Source organism: Benincasa hispida, unplaced genomic scaffold (genome assembly GCF_027475165.1).
Source record: "Benincasa hispida cultivar pf3 unplaced genomic scaffold, pf3_genome.v1.1 HicScf1848, whole genome shotgun sequence".
Classification (NCBI taxonomy): Eukaryota; Viridiplantae; Streptophyta; class Magnoliopsida; order Cucurbitales; family Cucurbitaceae; genus Benincasa; species Benincasa hispida.
This window is the reverse complement of record NW_028326240.1, coordinates 1,855,890-1,867,973: the sequence shown is the minus strand read 5'-3', so window position 1 is coordinate 1,867,973 and position 12,084 is coordinate 1,855,890. Positions and strand designations below refer to the sequence as shown.

At 33.7% G+C, this 12,084-nt stretch overlaps 1 protein-coding gene across 1 annotated transcript; it reads right to left on the bottom strand.

The window, feature by feature from the left end:
• Nucleotides 1-10,925: 10,925 nt before the first annotated feature.
• Nucleotides 10,926-12,078, bottom strand: LOC150030543 (calcium uptake protein, mitochondrial-like). Its single transcript, XM_090309548.1, has 3 exons — nucleotides 12,049-12,078; nucleotides 11,592-11,888; nucleotides 10,926-11,474 (listed from the first exon to the last, which is right to left on the bottom strand). Exons 1-3 carry the CDS (start codon nucleotides 12,067-12,069, stop codon nucleotides 11,280-11,282), a joined length of 513 nt encoding a protein of 170 aa, XP_090165674.1. The 5' UTR covers nucleotides 12,070-12,078; the 3' UTR covers nucleotides 10,926-11,279.
• Between the last annotated feature and the right edge of the window lie 6 nt (nucleotides 12,079-12,084).

Below are 12,084 nucleotides of genomic sequence, written 5' to 3'. Positions count from 1 at the left end.
CTAGTGAAATGTAAGTCTCTATTATTATCGGCGTTATATAATGAGACTAATCACTTCATGGTCCGATCTTATACAAACTTTTTTTATAGGATACCCCACTCACATGTCTCCACATGATGATCAGATTATTTGTAGCACTTTACAACATTTGTAGCACCTACAAAGCGAGTCGTATCCATAGTGTCACAAGGATAAGGTACCTAGCCTTATCCATCTACTACAGACCGTTTAGGCTAGTATTTAAACAAGATCCACCTGTATGTCTCTACATACTTATTTAAATTATATAAAATAGCCTAGGATTTTTAGTTTATTGGATTGAGTGTATGCTTATAAAATAACAATTATCTTATTAATTACAACTTGTTTATAAAATGTTTACAAACTACAAAAATACAAGAGATTTAGAACACCAATCCCAACAATCTTCCACTTGTTCTAAAGCTTAGGGAGCCTAATGTACAATAAAAATAAAATACAAAAACTATAATAAACTAAGGCATACACTATACCCAAGTTACATCTCCCATTTGCCCTAGACAATATGACGCATATCTCATAGACTCAGATTTTCTAGATGACCATTGAACACTTTAGCTGTGAGAGTCTTTGTAAACGGATCAATAACGTTGTGCTCCAAAGCAATCTTCATGACAGTCACGTCACCTCGATGCACAATCTCCTGAATCAAATGATATTTTTGCTCTATTTGCTTGCCTTTCCGATGACTCCTAGGTTCCTTAGAATTTGCCACAGCACCATTGTTATCACAATAAAGTGTGATGGAAAAAGACATATTTGGAACAACTTCCAAATTAGTAAGAAACTTCTTAAGCCATACAACCTCTTTAGAAGCTTCACAAGCAGCTACGTATTCGACTATAATAGTAGAGTCTGCGATGCATCCTTACTTGATGCTTCGCCATATTATAGCTCATCCATTCAGAGTAAACACTATCCCTGATGTGGATTTCCGAGAATCTCGATCAGTCTGAAAGTCATAGTCTGTGTATCCTATAAGGATTAAATCCTTATCTCCATACACAAGCATATAGTCTCTCGTTCTCCGAAGATACTTGAGGATCGTTTTGATCGTCGTACAGTGATCTAATCCTGGATTGGACTGATATCGACTAACAATCCCTACTGCATAACAAATGTCAGGTCTAGTACATAACATTGCATACATAAGGCTGCCAACAGTCGATGTAGAAAATTCGTCTCATTTCCTCAACCTCTTGAGGAGTCTTAGGACACTTCCATGCCTGAAAGGTAATAAACCATTCTTGGAATTGTGCATCAAATACCTGACAAGCATCTTGTCAATATACGATGCGTGAGACAAGGCCAACCTTTTGTTCTTACGATCCCTTATAATCTAGATCCCTAAAAAAAAACTATGTCTCTCCCAAATTTTTCATTTGTAATTAGGCGGCTAGCCATTTCTTTACATCAGTCAGAAAACCTACATCATTCCCAATAAATAGGATATCATCTACATACAACACGAGGAAAGCTACTGAGCTGTTGATGATTTTCTTGTAAACACAAGACTCATCAACATTCTGATCAAAGCCATAAGATTTGATTGCATCATCAAATCTTATATTTCAAGATCGAAATGCTTGTTTTAGTCCATAAATGGACCAATTATGTTTGCAAACCTTTTACTCTTAATCTTGTTTAATGAATCCTTCTGGTTGTCATGTAGATGGCTTCTTCAAGATTACCATTCAGAAAACCAATCTTGACGTCCAGTTGTCACATTTCATAATCATAATATGTGGCTATGAATCCTGATAGATTTTAGCATGACAAGTGATGAAGTTTCTTCATAGTCCATTCCCTCGACTTGGGTATAACCCTTTGTCACAAATCTAGGTTTAAAGGTCTATATCTTTGTATCTATACCTCTTTTCCTCTTGTAGATCTATTAGATCTATTTACAACCTATATATTTTACCCCATTAGGCAAGCTCTTAGACAGAATTAAAGTACATGGACTCAATTTCTTGATTCATGGCTTTAATTCATTCATCCTTGTCAACATCTTCCACTACTTGTTTATAAGACTATGAATCCTCTACTCCATCCCCAGTTATGAAGTTTTGGGCTTCTATTAAACCTATGTAGCGTACAGGTGGGTTCATAACCCTCCCACTACGTCGAGACAATCTCAACTCTTGAGATGGATGACTAGATGAACTGACATCAATAACTCTTGTTGATATATCAACCTTTTCAACAACTCTTACTGAAGTCTCAAGTAGATTCATTAGAAATTTCACTTAAAACAATATTGCTTTGTGGCTTATGATCCCTCATGTGGTCTTCTTCCAAGAAGGTAAAATTTCTCGATACAAACACTTTATTCTCACTTGAATCATAGAAGTATCTACCTCTCGTTTCCTTGGGGTAGCCTACAAATAGGCACAATTTTGAACGGGGTTCCAACTTTTTGGAGTTTGCCATTAGTACATGGGCTAGACATCCCCAAGTTCTAAAGTAGCATAAACTACCTTTATGACCTCTCTATAACTCAAAAGGTGTTTCAAAACCACTCTTTGAGGGAACGTTGTTCAAAATATAAACTACAGTCTCTACAGTATATCCTCAAAACGAGTCAGAAAGATGAGCATAGTTCATCATAGACCGAACCATATCTAAAAAAGTTCTATTTCTCCTTTCTGATACACCATTCTGTTGAGGTGTACCAAGATCTGAAAGTTGGGACGTAATTCCATGTTCTATCATATAGTTTTGGATTCTTAAGTCTACATACTTTCTACCACAATCAGATCCTAGTGTTTTTATCATTTTATCTAACAAGTTTTCAACTTCAGTCTTGTACTCCTTGAACTTTTCAAGAGCTTCAGACTTATGTTGCATTAGGTATAGATACCCATATTTTGAATAATAATCTATGAAATAGATGAAATATTCATACTCTCCTCGTGCTCTTACATTCATCGAACCACAGAGGTCTGAATGTATAAGCTCTAAGGTTTCTTTGGCTCGTAACCTTTTCCAGTAAAAGGTGGTTTGGTCACTTTGCCTTCAAAGCATGACTCACATACTGGTAAAGAGTTTTCTTCCAAACCATTTAAAAATCCACTTTTCACCAACCTCTCAATCCTATTGAGATTGATGTAGCCTGACCTTAGATGCCAAAGATGGACATTTTATTTAGGAGAAATTCTCGGTCTGCTATTTTAAACATTTCATTATTGAGCACGGTTTTTATGACTAATAATCTTAGTACATATAAGTTACTTTCCATTGAACCAAAACCTAACTCCTTTCCATTCTTAAAAATAATCATTTTATTCTCAGAGAAGGATGTGGAATATTTTTGTTCAATTAGACAAGAAACATAAATTATGTTCTTCTTGATATAAGGAATTACATATGCGTCATTTAATAACATATATCGTTTCTTGTCCAAAAATAACTTAAGTCTGCCTGCAGCAACTGCTGAAATGGCCTCACTAGTACTGACTCTAAGAGTCATCTCTCCAGCTTTCAACTGTTTCCAAGAATTAAATCCTTAATGAGAAGAACACACATGATTAGTAGCTCATGAATCAACTATCCAGGCAGAATCATCATTCTCTACTATGCACGTCTCCAAGAAAAATAAATCAAATTTATTTTCTTCGGAGTTCTTCCTTTTCTGGAGAGTAGTGGGATCAGCTCCACAACCCAAGTCATAAATGAAGGAAATTAGACATGAAGATTTTCATGAGTAACAGAATGATCGTTCCAAATTTCATTCATATATGAACATTAACAATAACAATCAAGAAACGGAAACCTACAGGCTATGCACAAAACGAAATTACAACATGCTTTACATAAGATCAAGGGATAGAAATATGCATACCTTTGAAGACTCATCTTCAACACCCTTGATCACGAATGCTCGAACAATCAACAAGACTACAAACTCGAACGCTCGAACACTACGACAGCAACACAGTACGATCACAGCGACCACGAACTCAGCGATCTCCAAGATCACGAACACAGCGAATGACCTCCAAAAACCTCAACTATGTCGAGTTGAGTACGAAACCACTACAATGGCTACCTTGGTATTCTCAGCGTGAGAATCCAGAAGTGTGAGCTCTGTGGAACTTAGTTAGAGGATGAGACCGGAGGAACAATCTTGTAAACGATTGAGCAAGTGGGATATGACAAGGTCTATCGTATAGACGATGCCCAATTGTTTAGAAGAAGCGCCGCAATCGTTTAGCTAATCAGCGAACTATCGTATAGATTCAATCCACGATCGTATAGTCTCTATTCAGCTATCATTTAATGAATCCTATTCACTTGACAACCACTGCGAGTCTTTCCGATAATAAAAAAATCTCACCACTACTAAATTTAGGAAAACATTTTTTCTTTTATCTCATGGTTACCATGAAACCACCAATAACCTCCCACTCAATTGGTTTCTAGAGAAAAATATATAATTATCCAATAATTAATATTATTATAAATATATATGATAACCAACTTACCATATTATATTTATAACCTATAATTTTAATATTTCATCTCATGAAATATATAAACCATAGCTTTTTTTCTATTTCATGGTACTTAACGAAAATCTCATTTGCATTAATCTTCCACTTGATGTATCTCACCAATCATATCATATATAATCAAATTACCTCTTGTCAATTTGAACATTTCAAATCAACACCAAGAACTGATTCTCAACTTGAATCCATTAAGCTACCAATGGGACCTTATGGACCTGTAGCTCGAAGCTCTAATTGGTACATGAATAACTGACTAAACTCTTTAGTCACGGGATCTACCATTCGTTAATTGTCAGGCACTCCACTAAATACCGACATCTAAACTCTCCTTACTAAAGATATATTACGTGTCCATATCAACTAATCAACAATGCGATAACCCTTCACAGATCGCTTGTAAGTACAGTTGGGTTAATAATCATTATGCCCCTGTAGTTACATCTAACTCCTTAAGTACCATTGATTCCTCTAATGAACATAAGGCATAGTCCTACTATGACTGAGTCCTCTCTTCTAAGGAGAACCTGTGGCCACTATGTTTAAGCCCCAGAATCAGCCCTTAAGGGAGCAATCTATCTACTTACCCCTGCTTCAGGGAATGAGTGAATTTCATCTTGTGTAACTGAGTTCTCAGCTCCTAAATCAGACAAGTCCCCAAAAAGGTAGGCATGTTGAGTTGGTAATCTAGCCACTCTCACCCATACTAATCAAAAGACCGCCCTCAAAGGCAAGAGTTTCCAAAACACTCAGGATTGAGGTCATGTCATTTATGGTCGTTTAGGTGAGATGTAAGTCTCCAGTATCAACGACGTTATATACAGAGACTAGTCATCTCGTGGTCCGATCTTATGCAAACTCTTTGTATAGGACACCCCCGTTCGCATGTCTCCACATGAATGGTCAGGATCTACCATCTGTAGTAGTTCACAATACTTGCAAGCCTCTACAAAGTGGGTCGTATCTGTAGTCTCACCAGGATCAGGTATCCCACCTTAATCCTTATACTACAGACCTATTTAGGTTATCACTTAAGGCATGATCCACTTGTATATCTCATATACATGCTTAAGTTTATATAAGATAACCATGAAGCTTTGTTTATTGGATATGAATAAATGCCAAATAAAATAACTCTTATTTTATTCATAACAATGTGTATATTTACAAACTACGAGACTCCGGGAGAATTAGGACACCAATCCCAACAATAAACTCCAAGTTTTATCTCAGAGGACAATCTTCGTCGATGAACTTCACCAGAGTTGGCAATGATTACTTTCTTTATTAATCCCTTAACATTCAATATGGACTGGAGATTATCTTGGGAACTGACACTACTGGTTTCATTGTCATCAATCTCGTTTTGCTTGAATTGTGAGAACTTTTGTTGTGGTGGGCAATTGGAACATATACTTCATATCCAAAACTTTTCAGATGAGAAATATTTCGCTCTTGGTCATAAACTAATTGTAATGGCAAGTGCTTATGATAAGTTACTAACCTAATGCATACAAGTGACATTGCATGCAAAAACAACATGTCCTTATGCAGATGTAGGAAGCTTTGCTCTCATAAATAATGGTCTAATGATTAATTGCAAACGTTTTATAAATGATTATGTTAAACCATTTTGTGTATGAACATGAGTTACAACATTTTGAAAACTTATTCTAATTGACATACAACAATGATCAAAAGCTTGAAATGTAATTCACCAGCATTATCAAGACAAATGATTTTAATTGTATAATCAGAAAATTATGCTCTTAACTTAATTATTTGAGCAAGTAGTCTTGTATTAGCAAGATTTCGACTTGATAATAGGCACTCGTGTGATCATCTACTGGATGCGTCTATTAATACCATAAAATATATAAATGGTCCACTTGGTAGGTTAATAGGCCCACATATATCTCCATGAATCTGTTTTAGAAAAATACAGGCGATTCAGTTCTCACTTTGGTTGGTGGGTCTAATTATTAATTTAACTTAAGCGCAAACATCACATGATAATTCATTATATTGAAGAATCTGGCTCTTTGATTGATGTCCATTTGAATTATCAATAATTCTTCTTATCATTATAAACTTCAGATGCCAAATAGCAAATATAGATGGATTCATGAATTTCAAGTTCATTGTTGCATATGTTTCAATTACTCATATATGAGTATAAATCCAGAAGATAAAACAGACAACTTTTCATGTTTTTCATTTGAAATAGTAGAGATACTATAGAGATATTCTACATTATTTTTACAATTAGTCTCTATATGATAACCATTGTAACGTATATATTTAAAACTTAAAATATTTCTCTTTGATTGACTAGCGAATAATGCATTATCGATTGTAAATTTTGTTTCTCTAGTTAAAATAATATTTTCTTTTCCAAATTCTTCAATCAGGTTTGCAGAACCTGATATTGTATTTACTTTTGCTTCCAACATTGTCAATTCAAAAAGTATTTTTTTACTTGTAAATATTGTTTATATAGTTGCACTGTCTGCTAGACATAGATCTTATTTGCTCATTTTTTAAATGTCTAAGATATGAAAATGATCTAGGTTTATTCATTAAAAGAAAATAATTACCATAAGAAAAATAACATTTGGAATATACTTACTAAGAGAGAGAAAAACATGAAGATGGATAAAAAAAAATTAAGTCTAAATATTTTCAAAATTAAAAGAAACACTTGATGTTCCATCAACTATATCTCTTCAGCAAATTCAAAGAAGTCCACCACATCCAAATTTGTCATATGAGATAGATCAAGTATATCATCATCTTGTATGCAAAATTTGCTTCCACACTTTTCCCTTTTTCCTTAAGGGAAGCTTAATACAGATCAATTAAGTGTTTCAATGTACAACAAATACGTGACCAATGCCCAATCATACCACGTTAGAAGCATTTTTGTTCTTCACCATTTGAATTCTTATCTTGTGGAACTTTTCCTTTATGATCATTATTTCGCGTGGTTCTCTTGAAATTTGAATGATTATAACGTCCCCACATAAAGAAAAATTATTTTTCCTCTACAACGATCACGAATTCAACCACGACCACGACCTCGACCATGATTATTATTAAAATTCACAACATTCACTTGGTTGAAATTCATGATTTTTCATCAATAACTCGTTATTTCGTTCGATCAAAAGAAGACATAAAATTATTTCAAAATACTGTTTAAAATCATTCTTTCGATATTGTTGCGGTAGGAATATATTCAAAACATGAAATGTAGAAAATATTTTCTCTAATATATCAACATTAGTAATTTTTTCTTCGCATAATAATAATTTCGAACTAATTTTAAATAATGCGATAATGTAATCACTTACTGATTTAAAATCTTGTAGCCTCAAATGCATCCACTCATAACAAGCTAAGAATAACTGTTTTTTTTATGATTATCCATCTCTTCAAATTTTTCTACAAGATACGAGGATCTTTTATTGTAAGATAAACCATTTTCAATCTCTCGTAGAGATGATGGCGATGGAAAATCATAATTTTTGTTTTATCCTAATTGGATATCGTATTTTTTTCTTTAACTGTTTCCCCAAGGTTCATAGTATCGAGATAGATTTCAGCATTAAGCACCCATGACAAATAATTATTTTATTAATGTCAAGGACTTCGAATTCTAATTTTGTAAGATTTGTCATGGTAACACTATCACAAAATTGTATTTATATTAGAAATTTAATATGTACTAAATATGTAAAATAACATTTAATTTATTAATTATAATAACAAATAGGAGAAAATGGCATACCTTGAAGACCAACCTTCAACAAGGAAATCGTTAGAGTGTCATGTTGATAACATGTTATAAAATTGAGGAGCACAACAACACATGATGAAAACATGGATATGGAGAAGATATAATATAATAATAATATATAAAATAAATAAATAACAAAAGTAAATAAAATAACAAAAGATGAATTTCTCCTCTTTCTCCAATCCTTTTTAGTTTATCACCGATTCACCAATATATGTGTATTCTCTCAAGCTCCACTAAATCCTTCTATAAAAATGGCAAATAGGACATCTTATTATAGACATCAATAATGTATAGATATGAGACACATGGATAGAGTGACACATGACTTATCTAATTATACCCAATTTAACATTTATAATAGTATATTTTTTTCTCAAGTTAGTTTAAGTTTATGTCTATTTGATCACCAAACTTTAAAAAATGTTAAATATGTATAAACTTTAGACTTTTAATTTTGTGTATAACAAATCATAACATATTCATTATTCATTATTTCAAAAAGATATGAATTGATCTTTTGTATTTTAGTAGATTCATGAATTTTTAAATATATTAAACTGGTAAAAAACTAATTAAATAAAAAATAAAAAAATTAAATATCTATTAAATAGAAAATTGAACATTTGACCCATTAGATATGTGACGCCCCAAAGTTTGAAAAAAAAAATAGAGGGAAGAAAAAGAAAATCGTTGGTTAATTTGGGAAAAGGGAGAGGGAATTAGGGTTATAAAAGTTGGGGACATCGGGCTGCGTGCAAAGAAAAAAAAGAGGATTTCTTTTTTCTTTTTTCTTCTTCTTCAGTCACACGCCCATTGTCTCTTGAGATGCTGAGGCCTAAGCTAATCTTCACCATGGAATTTGTGATTGGTTTCAGGAATGTGTGGCAGTGAAGGAAGTTGTTGAGCGGAGCAAGGGTTCGTTTTGGGTCAGTTCGTATCCTGAGGTAAGTGGTTTACTGTCGGTTGCCCTAAGATCTTGTTAAGCCTGCTGGAAATTTTTATGTCATTTATGAGTAAATTGTGATGGAATCTGATATGGGTAATTGTATTTGACGTATGAGAGTACTGTGTAAAGTTGGATGTAAGAGTAGACTGAACACTGTGATAAGGTTTGATGCATGAGTAGGTTGGTGATAAGGTGCTAATGTTCATGTATGAACAGACTGTGATAAGGTTTAATGTATGAGTAAACTGTAATAAAGTTGATGTATGGGTAGCAGTGTTAAAGTTTGATGCTAACATGGCCTTGATTGCATGTTTATATCTGAGATTGTACTGACTGTTTGTATGCTTATGTTCATATGAGATTTTAGTGGCTGTTAGTGTTACCATTGAGCTATGCACATCGCATGAGTGAGCCTTCGGGCCCACACCCTACGGTGTCCTTTTTGGGATCACCACTTGTGTTTATACCTATGACCTTTGTGTCACTACTTATGAAAGCGTACCTTCGGGTTCGCCCCTTATGCCTATGCCTATGTCTATGATGCCCTTGTGTATTTTAGTCCAATGGATAAACTAATAGATCACTGAGTGGGTCCAATAGTGGACTGCTTACTGAGTATATTTCACCCTTTTCTTTCCCTATTTTTTTGAGGTAAAGGTAATAACGCATGACAAGAGAGATCCATGATCTGGCCATTAGGACGATTTGCTACTTCCGCACCTAGTATCATGTTTTTTAAATCTGGTTTAGGAGTTGAGTGTCTTAACACTTTCATGCAAAATACATCAATTTTATTATTTGACTATTTAATTTCCTTCATTTTAAAGTAGGGTTTAGGGGTACCCCAAACGGTAGATTTTTATTTTATTTCATTTTATTTATTTATTGTCTTAGTTTATTTATTATCATTTAATTATGTTTTTCTTATCATTGCTCATTTGAGTATTATTAAATAAAATTCGACTTTTATTTGATAGTTTAAAAGAAAATGTACGATTAAATCTATGCATACATAAAGTAGCGTCATTCTAGAAAACGAGGATCATTACAAGATACCCCTTTTAAAGTCTATGAATACTATGACCTATTAAATATAAATTTTAAATTTTAAAGTTCAAAAGATCTATTAGATTTTTTTTTAACTCAAATTAAATAATACATACTTTGAAGACTAACCTTGCAATTTAAGATTATACTTTTAATTTCAAACTATTAACAACCATGCAAAATATTAAATAGGAAATTGATTTCAATAAAGACAACACCATCCATTTAGAAATTCCATAGTCGAAATAACAAAAGAACATTGCAACAAAAAGATAATTGAAAAAAGTGTAATAAATGGCATATATAAGCTATATTGACGAAAATGAGTATAGCTCAATTGAGCTAATTCATGAGAACGCCTCATATTTAAATATTAAAAGAAATTGTTCCCAAAACACATTGACAACATTTCAAAAGATACACAAGAAGTTTTGTGGTCCAAATCCCTCTATCCATTGGACTTTTCCTTCCAAATTACATCACATAAAGAAAAAAAGATTTCAAATTTAGACTTAAAAGATATTCAGAGTAAACAATCTCTCTCCCACCAATAACTAAGAGATTAACAAACAACAGAATCTTAACAATCAAATAACAAACTCAAGTATACTCTATTATTACTATCCATACAAGAAAGGTAATTAAAAGTAATAAGGTCTGACCACTTAAAACCATATCCAAGGATATTGGGCAAGATTTAGGCCAAACAATGTATGAACTAAATACATACAAATGCGCCATACAAGCTTCTCCGAGTTAGAATCACTTCGGAAGATTATTCTTTGGAAGAAAACTATATCAGACAAACTAGCAAGCTAGTCTTACGCTATTATGTACATTTTTGAAGCATATAAGATCGAACGTGGTAAGGGCTGTAGGGTTAAACTATACACAATCTAAAAACTAGTAAGAAAGAAAGCAAACCTGCAAAAAATCATGGGCTCATTTCGCAACTCCAGGAACGAGAGAAAAGCCCCATCATTCCTGCCTCCACAGGCTGAGCAACGTCCCTCTCTCGATTATGCAACACTCTTACAAATTCCTCTGCACTCAGTTCGCCATCTAAATTTGTATCGAACAGATGAAAAATTATGTCCACGACCTCGTCTGAGATATTGATGCCACACACCTGATATTATACAAAATCCACCCCCAAGTCAAAATCGATAGTTTGTTCTTCAGTCTTCAGAAAGTATAAGGTCAGTTGGACTTTGTTTGGTAAGAAGGTTGATTATAAACATGGTACCTGGGATGCAGCCCGTTGAAAATCGTTCTTCGTCAGAAGGCCGTTTACCTTTCCATAACTAAATAATGCTAGAGAAAATGGTTGTAATTTTCTACGTAGAGTGTCAAAATCCTTGAACTCCTCCCATGAAATACAAATGTCCCTGAAACGTTGTTTATCGTCCATTCTACTAACTCGATCGAGCAACTCACTTAAACGAGACGAGTCAGCTGAGGCAACCATGGACAATGCAAAGTCTTTTGCAGATATGGTTCCTCTTAATTTATAGTCATAATGTGCAAACTCCAATTTCAGCATCTACGACACAAATGAATATTTTGGAGTTCAGAATTCAGACGGAAGGTAAATGAGCATTTTCCAAACTGTCACCTGATCAAGGAATTTTGAAATGTCGCAACAGATATTTGCTTTTAGCAACAAGTTTCAACGGTTGGCTTGGTTAGTAGCATATGGTTACCTCAATCTGCAGATCTTTCATAAATTGGACAAATTT